At 41.8% G+C, this 16,042-nt stretch overlaps 1 protein-coding gene across 4 annotated transcripts in view; it reads right to left on the bottom strand.

Moving 5' to 3' along the window:
• cdh10b (cadherin 10, type 2b (T2-cadherin)) overlaps positions 1-16,042 on the bottom strand; it is a 68,725-nt gene that overhangs the window by 29,210 nt on the left and 23,473 nt on the right. Inside the window, exons 1-3 of one of the 4 annotated variants that reach the window (XM_072667198.1) lie at positions 12,535-12,919; positions 12,155-12,207; positions 4,746-5,084 (exon numbers count right to left, since the gene is read on the bottom strand). The exons of 1 other annotated variant lie outside the window; for it this stretch is intronic. In XM_072667198.1, coding sequence (XP_072523299.1) covers positions 4,746-4,943 — 198 coding nt within the window. In that variant the 5' untranslated portion in view covers positions 4,944-5,084; positions 12,155-12,207; positions 12,535-12,919. Of the gene's footprint in view, positions 1-4,745; positions 5,085-12,154; positions 12,208-12,372; positions 12,392-12,534; positions 12,920-16,042 lie in introns of those variants that run through there. 2 more of the 4 variants (XM_072667199.1, XM_072667200.1) reach the window with 2 other exon arrangements.

Genomic DNA, 16,042 nt, shown 5'->3' with positions numbered 1-16,042 from the left:
TTGCAGATGGTGCAGTATGTTACAGTACATGTGGACAAGTAGAACAGACATTTTAACCTTGACTGTAATTGAACCATCATTCCAGGTGATCTTGTCATCTGATGTATGTAATTGCATTACTTTTGGCATTTTGTAATCAAGGCACTGAAGCTCAAGTGACTCCATTAGTGTGTGTACAATTGTTTACCTAAATCATGTATCATCAACCACACAATTAGCTAATGACTAGTACCAGGTGTTTAGAATGCATGAGTAGAGATTGTCTATATGTACTGCAAATACAGCTCTGTTTGAATATGTGAATTAGTCACTGATGGAGAGGCCTCAGTCCACACACAAACAAGACTCTAGACATATCTGCTACTTCTTGGGTGTGCATTTTCTAAAACCATGTATATGACAAATATGCATAAATAGTGGAAATTAAAAGGGCAAATGTTTTTGACAACAGTGGATGTCCAAAAGTTTGTAGATGCCTGGTTATCCAACCTTTTGTCCCACCTTTCGCTGCATCTAAACCTAGTACACTAGATGTTGGAACATTTGCTGTGAGCATTTTATTGTATTGAGCCAGAATGGTCTTGGTGTGGTCCAGGTTTTGGAGGATTACTTCTGGCTCACAGTCTCCACTCTGGCTCATCCCAAAGGGTTTTAGTAGTGCTTCATCCCCCAGTTCCACTGCTCCACAGCCCAGTGCCCCCGCCAATCGTTCACGTCCACAGTGTGTAGGTGTTAGAACTGATTTAGTGATTTAGGACTTTTGTACTCTTTTTGGATGTTCTCTCTGTACTCTGTTTACATTTGTGCTAAGTAATGTCCCATTTAACATTACCATGGACAGTGACATGTTTTTGTATCCACGTTTCATTATCGGTCAGTGTATTTTAAATCTGTGCTTTGTTGTAGGGCAGCTAGTGACATTTTCTTCTCTACACTATACAGTGTGAAAAAAGTATACTGTGATTTTGAACTTTGCCTATTTGTCAGACAGATTCTTTCAACCCTTAATAAATAATAACAAGTAATATAAGACAAAAACACAAGACAAAACACAAAATACAGTTTTTAATCATTTTGACAGTTTGGCAATCTTGTTTATTCAACTAGACACACCTAGGCTTGATTACTGCCAGCCTTGTGGAATCTAAATAACACAAATATAACCTTTCCAGCAATCTGATGTATCAAATAACTTTTAGAAGTAAGGAAATCAGCCTGATTTTAAAGCTAGTAAAGTACACATTGGAAGTCAATACTTCCAAATAGAAAAAAACAATAAGTGTGGTAAAGTGACCCAGCCTACCAAATTCCTCCAAGAATTCAGCAGCATCTCATGCAGGAAGTAACAAAAGATCCCAAATGGGAAATTCCAGGCCTTGCTCACCCGAGATAAGGTCAGTGTTCTGTTAGAAAGACCTTTGGCTAAAATGTATTCATAGTAGAGTTGCAAAAAACACTTCTAACCAAGATGAACATAAAAGCTTGTCCCATATTTGCCAAGAAACACTTTAATAAGCCCCAAGCATTTTAGAATAAAGCTCTTGCCTTGCCATGATTGATGAAATTATGAATTTTGCTCTCTACCAGAAAATTCTGTAGGGGAATGTCCGGTCATCAATCTATGATATAAGGCTCAAGAGCAATTGGGTTTTTCAACAAGACTAAGTCACCTTTTAATGGTTCAAAAGTAACAAAATTAAAGTTTTGGAGTACTCTACCCAGGTTTGATGCTAAGAAATGTATATATAATGTGTATGATAATGTAATTGTGGCTGAATTAATCTAATTGTGCAAAACAAAATACACAACATACGCAAAATCCCCCCAGTAATACGAAAGATTAATCTCCAGTTATACTTAGGGTTTGGTTGCTGTTGTTGCTGCTAAAAGATGGTGCAGCCAGTTAAGTATTGGTGGGGAAGGCAATTCGAGTATTTTCAATGTTTCTTCCAAAGACGTGCCCGCCCTTGCTGCAGTTACAACAGCGTCTACTAGTCTGGGACTTCTTTACCCTAGATGTTGGAACGTGTGCTGTGAGGATTTAATTGCATTCAGCCACAGTGGTATTGATGAGGTTGTGGTTTTGGATGATTAGTTCTCCACACTGTCTCATCCCAAAGGGATTCAGTGGGACTCCACCCCCCCCCCCCCACCCCCCCAGGGAATACAGAACCACTACGCCAACCCAGTGCCCTCACCAATCATTCAGTTTTACAGTGTTTAGGAGATGGTATATTGCAATTGGTGATGATGACGATGATGGATATTATTATTATTATTATTATTATTTCTCAAATGGGCTCCTGTGAAGTCAAGTGTATAGGATCAGGAATGGGCTTGTAAGCAGGGGTTGAACGAGGGCAAGGGGAAGACGGGAGAGCATGAGGTTGTTTACTTACCCACTGAATCACAGGGTTCTGGAAGGTTAATAGGATTTTGTTCACATCAATAGTGCTGATGGAACAGCGCGTGAGCTACTGCCCTCGCATCAAACTGCAGCCACAAAAGGCAGCAGATTGCATGCCGAGCACTAGCACTTCTGAGCGTCTTGCTACTCACCAGGGCCAGGGTGCTTATGTACTTTCCCTGACTAATGGCAATCCAGTGCCAAGTGCGTGTTTAGCAAAAAGGTGCTGCAGATTTGCTGTTATTGTGTGTAGTGAATGGCAATGCATGTATCCCCTCTGTATCAATATCCTTTTGTTGACCTTTGTATCCTTGATGACCTCTAGAGGAGTCTAGGATGTGTTCTATGTACTGTGGCAAAGTAGGTGTAAAATCAATGAACGTCTTCTAAAACCTTTTTCGTGTAGCTGCAAGACATTAGAATGGTTTATCAGTGTTTTAATAAAGCTCTCTTCTTTATTCCTCCGGAATAACCCTTTTATTAATATATTAAATCATACACTCCATGTTTATTCTTTCATCTATGACTGTTTCCTTCGTTGGCATGATGCTTGGTAAAAGCATCTAAAAGAATCTTGATGCATGATGCATGAAAGTGGGGGCGTTGTTTTATTTGGTACATTTTTCTTGGTATATTTATGGATTTTTCCTGTGCTTTTACTGGTATAGGAATAAATATGCTGTGCGGACTTTAGTTTGACAGGACAGCAGCAGAGGCCTTGATTGGACAGAAATAAATATGGCCTCCCGCAGGACTCGGCAACGACTGCTGAATTATCTTTATGAGAAGGACCATCAATGGCTTTGATGGCTTCTTGCTGGGCTTTTAAGTGCCTATTCATTGGGCAGTACACAGGCTCTCCCACACACACATACACACACACAAACACACTCATTCGCACACACTGATAGAAACTGATGGGATTAACGATATAGCAGCTCCTCAGAATCCTCCTCGAAACAGCATGTGGGTGTTTTTTCTCCCCTTCTGCCTTCTCCAGTATTTATTGCGGCCCCATGTCTTTTTGGCACTTTAATTGGGAATGAGATTGGACAGTGGGCGAGACTGGGGCCAAACGCATGTGATTGCTGTCATGCCAGAGAAACTTGCCAGAGAGAGAGAGAGAGAGAGAGAGAGAGAGTGAGAGTGAGAGTGAGAGAGTGAGTGAGAGAGAGAGAGAGAGGCATCAAAGCGCTGGGAAGAAGGCCAGGCCACTGCTGAGTGTAACACTTCCTCTACTGATGGACTAGTCCCAGTCAGCACTGCTTTGCTGCTTCATCACATAAACACAATGCCACGAATGAGAGCGACTCATTCTTGTTTTTCTTTCTTTTTTGGGGGGGGGTGGGGGGGATTTCTTTTTGATTGATTTATTGTTTTCTTTCGCACTTCCGTTCACTTTCTTCTCGGTCTCAGCGCTCTCAAGCGTGTTTCCTTTTTACCCAGTGATCTGCTCATTCGCACTTTACAGATGTGAGAGGAAGCGATGCTATCAGGCTGCTCTCGCAGTCTCAGGCCCCCATCTCCGCCCCAAAGCCCCACTCATGACACTTGTTTACTTGGGGAGAGATGAAGGGAGTGATGAAAGCAAGCTTCCTCAACAGAAAATTGGCTGCCGACAGTCGCCCTGATTTCCCCCTCCCCCTCAGGAGTGTAACTGCTGCTCTCTAAATTACGGCTGTCTCAGAGCTTGGCGCTAACGCTGGTGGCTTGACAAGCGCCTCGCTCTGATCTGATGCCACGCGGGCTGTGAAGAACACTTCCGCTATTGTGATTTTTATCGTGGTGCTGCTCGCTGCCAGGCACACCTTTTTCTGCGAGCACAGAATGCGGGGAGTTCGCACAGTGGCATGCCAGGTCCGACTTTCAGCGCTGTGTTAAAAAGTGCATTCAGGAGTCGTCACTTGTGTCTGCGATTTCCACAGCTTTATTCGCACCTACAAGGAATAGAGCTCTTTTCAGAGTATGTGTTTTATGGTGAATAGTGCTTTCATATGGTGTAATGATGGCATTACAGCCCTCTGTGAGTTATTTCTCCTGCTCACATGTCTGCTTGTAGAACAAAGGAGGTCATATTTGTTCTCTAAAATATCCCTGTGCCTGCTCTGTTTTGCAGCTATTTTTGTATCCAGCTTCCACAGCCCCTTAACTGCAGGTTTCATATATTTTTTTTTTTCCCTCTCTCTCTTTCCCTGGTGATGGATGGGCAACGCTTTGCGCGCCAGTTCTCTTGCACTGACACTGAATAACCTCATGTATGTTTTATTTGTCTTCCCTTAGGAACTTTCTCCTTATGGCCTCCAAACTGCATTAATCGCTTTCAAAACTTTGCCCTTACCTTGCCTACATACTGCTTCCCACTGCCAGTCCACTCCTCCAAGAGAAAGAAACTATTCCACATCCAGCCACGTTTGGTGCGGTGAAGTGTCTGTCCGTCCCGTTCGGCCGTGCTAATTCCAGGCACAGGGCGGATCAGGGCGGAGCTCCACTCCGGGACGGACAACAGCAGGAGCAAAGCAAGCTGATTGGTTATCATTGTATCCAATCACCCCTGGAGAGTCCTTGATAAGGAATCAATTAAGGAATTGAGTGTTGTCTGAGAGAAACAGCTGAATGCAAATGGCGACAGAATGGGACATCTTATCCTCAGTCTCCTTTTCTCCTCTCGTCTTCAGACCTGGGAGAAGACAAGAAAAGATTGATGAGGCACAAAGTTGAGCATAATGCCGCACCATACACCTCCTCTTGAAGTGGGCCTAAGATAACAGTAATTGAATAACCCTAAGCTGACACGGTAGATCAGTCAGGAGAAACAGTTTGGATACAGGTAAACAAAATTGCAAGCCATTTTGAACCTAACTGCCCTTTCCATAAATAACAACGAGTGACCAGTGCTTGGATGAACTTACTCAGCACAAAGCTTACTTAAACCCTTATTTGCTCCTTCCCTAAAGGCTCAGCCTAAGTAGCAGTAGATGCAAAAGTCTACAGCAAACTGTAGTTCGCTGCCCAAACTTCTAATTACGTGCTCCTCTATGGTAAACAACAGACAGAGCAGACAGCTTAGCTAAACCTGCAATGGCTCAATGAAGCACACTGTCCTCCAGGACCACTCCTGATAGGTAATTTAAGCAGCGCATACATAATTTATGGGTTTTTGGCACTTAATCCTAATAAATCTTCCTTCCCCCATTCCATGGGAGCCCAGTTTCAAGGAAAATGCAGAAGGCCAAAGTGCCAAATCAGCCTGACAGGCATTTATTACCCAATGTTTCTCGAGGGGGATCGCAAGCAAAATGAGGAGCAGATTCATAATATTGTGTCGTTCTTGTTCACCGATCTGAATCAACAAGAGAAAGAGGGGAGAATAAAAAGGCGCAATGTCATCGGAGGCATTTAGAAGAACAAAGCGATTCATCTTTTTTGTCTATGAACAAATTACCACCATGCTTCCATTGGATGTGACTGAAGCAGTGCATGTAAAAGGACATTATCTTATGAGTACGAGTGAAATAATTTGCTTAATGAGATACAGATGAAACTGGGCATTATTCACAAGGCAGCGGCTTGAGAGTATGCCGACTGCTGTAATTTGTGGAATCACTGGCTTTGCTGATGTAGATAATGAATTCACACAGGCCCAGCATGGGAAGGCCTCAGTGGGGCTCAGACATACGGTTCATGCATCTCAGGGTTAGAGAGCCAGGGAAATCTTTTGACATTCAAAACCTCGGTAGCAGTCTTCATGAATAAAACATGAATGTCCATACAATAATGGTTAGGATTTCATATATGGTATTGCCAGTACAATATCTTGGCATGAGATATAGATGTTGGTCTACATACAGTGTGTATGCCCTGTTTATTGTTCATAAGGTCACACTGATGACATCATTTCCAGGAATGAAATGCAATGCAATGTAAAGCTGCCTCATAAGGGTCGGTTTAAGCTTGTTCTCTGACCTTGGGAGATATACAGCAGGTTTAATATAGACTCACTTTCCTTAGTGCCAGCATTATATTGGGCTGGACATTCATCCATCACATGAAGTGACCACCCTTGAGGCCTGATGGATTTGATGGGTTCCACGACAAGCACTACACCCGCCATCATATCCCAAGGACATTTATGGGTGTAAATCTAATCCATCATTCAGCACTTCAGTACACTCATTGTGAAATGTGTGTACTTTTGTACCTTGCAAAAGCAAATCCGGGCACATCACATTATTGCTGCATATTGCCATTTTTCACTTTTTGACATAATTTGAAATGAATCTAACTGTTGTCCTTTCAGTTTCATGATAATTGGACCAATAGAAATGCTTTAAAATCACTTTTACACTGACATCTAAATGAGCCTTAAGGAGGTTTTGTCCTTCTGTGAAGTTGTCCATTTGGAGATGCATTTTTTTCCCTATGTAAATCACTGCAATATAAAGATCCTATGACATATGTTAATGTATGGCCAACACTTTTTTCCACATTAGCAAAGCACATCAAACGTGTAATAATAAACCCTGTAATATGTAACATGTCATGGTAAGCCATCACTGACACATGAAGCTTTGCTTACTTAAGCACAGTCACACGGACATATCACACTGTGCATCACACATGCTGTCTGAGAGGCTGTGGAGCAGTCGTCTTAAGAAAAAGTGCTGCGCACATAACCAGTTCTGCTGAGAAAGTGTTGACATTGCTGTCATGTAATGTGACTGTTTAGAGGATGTGGTTTGTGGAAGGGTCCAGATAGGAGATTATTGGTTGTGTGAAGATTGGCTCACAGGGTGCCAATAAGCCATAAGCTGATAAAGTTTTTCCTTTTCTCACCCCCCACCCACCCCCTTCTTATTGGCCTCACTCAGAGTTGAGCTCTGCCACAGCGATGACAAGCACATTCTGGAAAAACCGCAGAAAACGTTTGCGGCAATTAAAGCATGGTGATTCTTGTGATTGCATTTTCTAATTATCATTCAAGGCTGTCCTTGAGTTTTAATAGCATTCTGGATATTAATCTTTGATGCAGCATGCCTATTAAGCATTAAACCAGCGTATCTCTTTAAAATTCCACTTATTGCCCTACGAAGGGGGGTGGGGTGGGGGGGTTGTAGGGGCCTGCAACAGGAAAAAAAATTCTCCTCACCAGATGTTCGGGACTTTCTCTTAATTATCTCAACTTGATTGGTGTATTAAAAGTCCACAGAGTATTAAAAAGTTGTTTATGAAGAAAGGCATCAGTGTGGGAGGATTTTACTGTAGCTTCGTATTGGGGGAAAAAAAAATCTCAAAAATAAGAGAGCGCAAATATTCTGAAATGGAGCTTCCCTCGTCCCATTATGTAGGCTTAAGTGGTGGTCCAGTAGGTTTGTGTGTATGCAAGCATGCTTGGATAGAGTAATGGTTGGTAATTATGCTTTAATGAGAATGTTAGAGAAATGCACTGTATTTCAGTGATTCTGTGGCCAAACCAGCTGCACTGGGAGTTTCAGTCTGTTTTGAAGAGATTTGCTGCAATGGCAAACCAAACATAGACTAAGCCAAAGGATCTAATCGAAAGAAAAACATGCGCACACACACACACACAGGTTTGTTTATCAGGACTTGAGGCCTTGCACACAGCACTGTGCAAACGTCTTAGGTGCCTAAGCGAACTGTTTAAACCCATTTATCTCAGCAATACATGTGTTTATGCTTGTAAAAACAGCATATGTCATTAGAATGGGTTCAAACTAACATCAGTGAAGTTAAATCAGGACTTTGCTGTTTTCAGATTACTGGTCTCATTATTTCTTGATTTGCACAGTCAACACATACATTTGATCAAATGCTAGTAAAACACCAAGTATTGGATGGTAACTACACAATATACTGGTAGTCCACAAGAAAATGTGGAAAATCACTGGTTGGTGTATTAATATTATTTGTATTTTGTCTATAGTGTCTATAGTGTTTAGCAAATCTACCCATATTGCTCATATTTCTTTTTCTCAGGAGACTAAATAACTTTTTAAAAGTGTGTATGTCTCATGTGTTTTATATACACTGCCATTCAAAGGTTAAGAGTCACTAGTCATGTTTGGAAAAGGGATGCATCAATCCGGCTTTTTCAGTTCTGATACCGATACATAAACTTTTCATATCGGTCGATACTCGATACCAATTAACACATATATATATAAATGTACTAAATTGCCATTTGTCTCACACCAACAAATTAAAGTGAAAGGATCGATTCCATGGACCTAGTTATCCGATATCCGATCCAGCTATTTTTGTTAATACAGGTACCGATATCAGATCCTAATATCGGATCGGTGCATCCCTAGTTTGGAATCAGTGTTTTCTATAACATAAACAGGTTTGATGTATGGGATTTCTAAATATTATAATTCTATCTATATTTAGTAAATATATATAATTACACATGCATACCTACCTATATCTAATACATCATTATTACATATAATAAATGTCCCATATGTTTTATACATGTATATGAGTACCTATATCTATCATCTAACAGGCTCTCTCTCTCTCTCTCTCTCTCTCTCTCTCTCTTTCTCACACACATACACACACACACACACACTGTAGGTAGTAAGTTGAGGGAGTTGAACGGCTGTGCCCTGGCTAGCAAGACTCTGTCTTTGTAATTGCGGTAGTCCTGTCTGCAAGGCACTGCTCTATTTCTCTAGAGACTTATAAAATCAGTCTGGAGCAGCAGCCTCTACTGGGAATACATTTCCCATAGTCCAGCACAGCCTCGTTTGCTCAACCCCATCTACTTTCTCTCTCTCTCTCTCTCCCTTTCTCTCCGTATTCCCCCTTTAGACTACCCTAGACATGGATCATTTAGGAGATCTGGGCTAGTTCTGTCCATGCCTGGCTCGCAGCTGACTGATGGTTGTAGGCATATGTGGGCTGACTCTGTCTGTGTCCGTGCATTCATTTTACACGTTGCCTTTGGAGGAAGTTTTTTTTCCTCCTTTTTCTTTTTGTCTACCTTTCCTATGACCTTGACATAGCTCAAACGCGGAGGATGGAAAATGGATTTGAAGCTCTGACGGGATTGAGTAGTGAGGCGGATTGAGGAATGGAGATGGAAGGGGAGGATGGAGGAGAGGGAAGACTGCATTCTAGCAAAACGTATATAGGATGAGCTATGGACTGCATACAGCATAAAAGATTGAAACAGTGCCTGAAGTCTTCCAGATAAAGCTCCGTGATATCTCAGAGCACACCTGCACCATGCCCAGAGCGTCAGGCCCAGCGGATTATGAGAGTTGGAATGTTTGATCGAGTACAAAATATACTACAACTGACCCAGTACACCTCCACATTTATCTAGATACTTGCCAGCCTGTTGAGACACGTATGTGTGTGTGTGGCAGAGAGAGAGACAGATAGATAGAGAGAGAGAGAGAGAGAGAGAGAGAGAGAGAGAGAGAGAGAGAGAGAGAGAGACAGAGAGAGACAGAGAAAAGAAAGTGTGTAATGTGATCATGATCTAAAATGAGCAGGAGTTTTATAGGTAAAGCTGCAGGGCTGTGTGCAGTAGTGAAAAATCTGACCACTTGGTGGAGCTCACCATCTCTCACACGGACCTACAGAGCACCACAATTATGGCTGTGTTCCTCTCTCTCGCTTTCCCTCTCTCACTCGCTTTCTCTCTCTTGCTGTGTCTCTCTCTGCATTCTCTGCATCTTTTTAAGTGCTTCTGTTTTCTTTTTCCAGCCAAATATTGATTGTAACATGTAAATGATAATTGCATTGAAGGGACACTAATTAGGATGCACTGTGCCTCGCAAATGGCTTTTTGATATTTCTGCCTCTTTCACTTTTCACTGACAATGCCTTCATTGAAATTCTTTCAAAATAACAAAATTACTCTTTTACAAATGTTCTAGTTATTCTGAACCAACAGACTCAAACTTTAGATTTTTAAGCACCAGTTTTTATATTAGCTAACTGACCGAGTGTCTGTGAAAAGCAATCCACAAAAACAGTTTACCAGGCTGGAAGGTCAGTGGCAGTTGTCCTAGAAGTATTCTGATTGGGGGCGAGGGGGGGGGTCTGCATGTGTGTCTGCATTAGTGAGAATGAAAGGGGTGTGATGGCTCATAGAAACGTCCAAATGAGGCTGTTACACTTGACAGTGATGGGTTTCACACATTTGTGGGTAATTTGTCTGGGAGAATATTGGCCACACAGTAATTAGCCAAAACAGTGAGGTGAAATATATACACACACACACACACACAAACACAATCTGTACATCAAAATGTATGCAAACTTGCTGCACCCATTGCTGACAAAGATGTGCAAAAGCGTGCACACACATACATCTGTAGAGAAGTACTGCCAGTAGAATAGGACTTTTTGGAGCAGATAAGCATGAACTTATTGGCACTGTGCCTAATGCCAGGCGTGGGCTGGAGGGATATAACCCCCATCACCCCCCCAGCCTGAAGCTGTGGAGCAGTGGGAATGTGTTCTCTGGAACGATGGGGCTCCATCCAATGCTTTTGCGGGATGAGGTGGGGTAGTGACTATCCAACAGGCTGACAGTTACACTCCAACAAAAGCAGGACAAACTCTCTTTGAATGCCCTTGATTTCAAAAGAAACAATGAATGAGCAGGTGTCCCAATACTTCTGTCCATATATATATATATATATATATATATATATATATATATATATATATATATATATATATATATATATATATATATATATATATAGAGAGAGAGAGAGAGAGAAAGACTGAGAGACTGAGGGAGAGTAAGTAAAGTGAGGGAGAAGAGAGAGGGAGACTGAGGAAAAACAAAAAAGATATGGAAAATTTTAATATTTCATAAATTCATAATACAACTCTCTCTCTCTCTCTGTCTATCTCCCTCATTTCCTCATCTGTCTCTTTCTCTGTAATTCACTCATTCTCACTCTCTCTCTCTCACACACAGCATTTATTATCTGACCCCAGGCCAGGCAGCGAATGAGTGGACAGATGACACGCAGGTCGCAGTAATAATCGGCTTACTGGAATCACACGAGAGCATTTGTGTAATTGGAGAATTCCTATCAGAATGATTCTTAGAGGACGCCACCGAAGCAAGCCAAATTTCTGTTATCAGCGTGTGACAAACTGTTTGAAGTTCTTTGACTGATTTTTAGGGAAATCCAAAACCTTTCAAAGCGGGCCCTCCTTTGCATTTCCTCCCTTGATTTCAAGGCTGTTTTCAAGGACATTAAAGTCAAATCAATCTAAAGTTAAAAATGTGCGAAGAGCAAAAACCAACATGTCCATTTGCATATGAATATAAATCAAATATTATGCAAATGAAGCCTCGTCCAGTATGGAACTGTAAAGACATCACCCGCTGGGCTAAGAATAACAATTGCAACACCTTTCCCTGCAGACTGCCCAAACGCAAGTTAGACAACACAGACATGCTCTGGACTAACACTTCTGAGTTTGGAGTTGCTCCGTATCTGTTTCCATCTGTTCCTAAAACAAATTGATCAACACCACCTGTGCCGGCCAGGCTATCAGCCCGGCCAGAGCTTACTGAACCCACAGGCTTTCCAAACCTCAGTTAAGGATGCGAGGCATCAGAAAGAGACTTTACAGGCATAAACCAAGAGCATGCTCTAAACGGAACTCGCTCGTGTCCTGAGCGCAGCTCAGAATTTCTCTAAATTTATTTTCCAAAGCATTAGAAAGATTTAATCATCCACTCACATTCTTGTCTCGTCCGGTGCCGTTGTTCTCAATTGCTTCAGATCCTTTTTTTTCTTTTTGCCAAAAAAAGAGAAAAAAAAAAAACTTTAATCAAATATTCCCCCCTGGTTTAAAGTGATGTACGTCTCCCCACAGCAACAGTGGAAGTCCTGGTCTACAGGGCACATCTGTCTTAATGATAACCTTTAGATTCAGCAGACGCGGGAGGAATTACGTACATGACTGCACTCTTTCAGGAAGCTCCTATCATCCGCCTGAGAGCGAGAGAGTGAGAGCGCGTGCGAGAGAAAGAGTGAGGGAGGGAGGGAGAGATGGATAAAGAGAGAGGGAGGGAGAGGGAAAGAGAGAGAGGGAGGGAGGGAGGGCGAGAGAGGTTTTACCTTCAGTTTTCATGCTCCGCTGCTGATCTATGCGTTAGCAGGCATGCTGCTGTGTCCCTCTTTAGCAAAGCCAAGCACTCTCTGCTCTGTCACCTTTACATCCCCAGCCTGAGTATGCTTTGTGTGAGTGTGTGCGTGAGCGTGTGTATGTGTGCATGAGGGCGAGAGAGTCTGTATGTGACTCAGTGAGAGAGAGAGAGAGAGAGAGAGAGAGAGAGAGAGAGACACACACTCTTGTTCTCTTTCCAGTATGTGTCCATTTGTGTCACTGTCTCATCATTGCTTTCTGTTGCTCTGCCATTTTCAGGACTTCATCGCTGCCTTTCTGCTTTTCTTTTGCCTTTTGTTTCATTTCAGTTGTTTTCTTTCATTTTTGCTCTCTCTCTCTCTCTCTCTCTCTCTCTCTCTCTCTCTCTCTCTTTGCATAGTTGTTTTGTCTCTTTTTTGGTACTCTTTTGTGGAGGCTTCCTTTGGTAGCTGAAGCACTTTCTTTCTGCCTGTCTGTCTCTCTCCATCTCTCTCTCTCTCTCTCTCTCTCTCACTCTCAGTTGCTGTCAGGGAGACAGCGAGAGAGAGAGAAAGGACTCAGCTCATGATTGGCTGCCACTCAGAGGTCCCCAGTAAAAGACGAGAGAGAGAGAGAGAAAGAAAGAGGAGGGGTTAGAAGAGCCTTTAGTCCCCTGGAGCTGCGGTTTTGACTTCGCTTTGCCACAGAGCGCAGTGGGGGTGAAAGGATACATAAAGACCGGCACTAGGATGTTAGGATAGAAACAGCAAAGGCAAAGAGATAGAGCGAGAGAGAAAGGGGCAGAGAATAAAGGAGAGGAGAAGGAGAAGGGGACAAAGAAAAGCACGCAAGCAATAGATGGCAGTAACGATCCATTGCTAAAAGGCATTCCATGATGGATGGACCCGTTGATGCTTGATGTCTAAAGCAATCTAAGCCCAATCTAATCCACCTTCAATGACAGCAGGATGAAGGAGAAAGAGCCCATAAGATGTAAATCAGCAGCAGCAGCAGCAGGAGAGAGAGAGAGAGAGAGAGTATGAGTCTGAATCTGAGAAGTGCAAAGGGCTTCTTCTGGCCTGCTCTTTGGGGCAGTTTTTTTTTTCTTCAAATAGGACAGAGTTCAGGCATTGTGTTAAAGTCTGGTCATTACCATTTCCCCTTACCTCCATTTACAGAGACACAGCCCACAGCCATGAAAGAAAGTGGTGTAGCTTTCATATTTTAGCCTGGAGGAATGACGGAGTCCAGGAACATAACAAAGCACAGAGCCATCTGATGCTTTCGGTGTAATTTAAATATAGAAATAAATATGAGATTAAAGGAACATGAGTAAGTTTGTGAAACAGAGAGAGAGAGAGGCAGAGAGCAAGTAATGTGATCATGATCTAAAATGAGGAGGAATTCTTCATATGATGATTTGTGTAAACGTACCACAGGCCTGATACGGGGGTCTTTATGAATATTTTATCAGCAGAGTCGAGTCAGTGGTGACTGGTTGCCCCTAACATTTTATCCAAGCGTATCAGGGAGAATGGATTTACTGTGCCTGCCCCGACTGAAATTTGTCCTGCTAAATTAACAAATTAGCAGATAAGAATGAATGAACAAGTGAGAGAAGGTTCCTCAATGCAAAGCAATGCAAAGTCTAATTAACTTTGCCTGTGGCTTTCTGTTTTGGCAAATCTTTATCCTCCACAGTTTACATTGTGTGTGTGTGTTTAACTCTTTGCAGGGACCAAATAGCCCCAGGATGATGGTAAGCAGGAACATTTTCATGTTGTCAGGATATTTGGTTGGTTCCTACAATGAACATAGCTTTGTACAGAAATGACAAAAGGAAAAAGAGCCAGAAGATTCCCTTTGAGTTATTGAAATTAGGGCTTGGGTTGGGTTAGGTGTGTGCAAACATCATTAAAATGGCTCTAAATAATCAAACTATATTTTCCATATAGGGTATAGTTGAAAGAAGTGACACATTGTGAACCTCAAATTGTATCGTCTCCTTCAAAACAATATCTATTAAAATGGCATAATGAAAGTGGACTGGAAAATGACGCAATTTCAAATTGTCAAGATTTTTTCGTAGTCTTTATTTTTACAATCCCCCACATTTACATACGCCCAGCAGAATGATAACGCATAGGCGGTTTAAAGTGATCATAGTGTTGGTGATACTGGAGAGCAGCAGTTTACCACCATACTCTGCTAGTTATGGGAATATGGGTGGCTACATTATCCAGGCTTTGTAAACTTGGCAAAAGTAACAAAGGCAAACAGGGATTAATGCTAGGCTTAAAGCTAATGCTAGCTATCTCTGTTCTCCATTGTCCACTTCCTCTGAAGCAAACTCAGCAGGACTGACTCAGCTGACTATCAAATTGAAACTAAATAAACATCATAAGGCAAAATGTCAGCTCATTTTATAGCAGCAAGACTCGAAAAAAGTTAGCAAGGCTAAAAGCTAACTGGTTACAATCTCTTTGGCTTATGCTTAGGACTGCTGCTTTGTATTGTTAAGATCAGAGGAACCAATCCCATCATTTATCACTGTAACAGATGTATTGAGAAAAGCTGAAGTTAAAAAAACAAGTGAGACATAGTAAAAGGTTAGGAGCTTCAGGGTAGTTATGCAACACCCATTTAAAGCAACCTCAGTGACACGGGACTGACACAATATCTTGGTTCCACTAGGGGTCAGCCCTTTTACATTAAAATCAGTGGTTCTAGACATGCTCCGTCTTGCTTAAAACAGTTTGGAGGATGAGAATGTGAGGTTGGAATGCCTTGGCCTTGGCTTTCACACTAAATTGTTTATTACCTCATTAGATAGTAACTGCCAACTTGACCAAAACCAGCAAAAAACACTGTAGCTAAAACTAATGGAGTAATTTTGTGGTCAGTTGTGGTCAGAGTTGGTGCAGAGTGTCTTGAGAGCTGTTGAGAATGGACCTCAAAGGAGAAATTTTACTACCTTCTGAGCTGACGCTTGTTTTCCCCTTGAAAGTCTTTATTCTATTTTTTGTTTTAGCAGTTGGTTTAGAATGTTTAGTGTAAGGCCATACAAGCCAAATGAACCAGTGTAAATAAAGGGGATAGACCTATAGAATTACATGAATGGGCGAGAAGCAGGGGCTCACAAATATTTTTATGACCCACATGCAGAGGTAGTGTTTGTCCTTCATGTCTTGTTAAAAAAGACATGAAGTCCTTAAGCTTCCAGTTTACCTTTACTGTTTTTAAGCACAATAACATACCATAATAAAATAATTAAACATGCACAGGCCTAGACTTTGACATTGGCTTACTGAGACTTTGGAATAAAAATAAAATACTGAACTTCTTTGATGAAATGTGTTCAGGTCTTTCATGATCTTACCTTCAGTTTGAACATATTTAACCACTTAATTGTCCAATGGTCCACCAACGGTCCAAAGGTTTCATTACACACTTCTATCACCAAGTACCTGTAGTTACAGAATAATACACCCTGGTGTGTAA

The sequence above is a fragment of the Salminus brasiliensis genome, chromosome 22, assembly GCF_030463535.1.
Source record: "Salminus brasiliensis chromosome 22, fSalBra1.hap2, whole genome shotgun sequence".
Lineage (NCBI taxonomy): Eukaryota > Metazoa > Chordata > Actinopteri > Characiformes > Bryconidae > Salminus > Salminus brasiliensis.
Note: the sequence above shows the minus strand (reverse complement) of the source record. Positions and strands in the feature narration are given on the sequence as shown.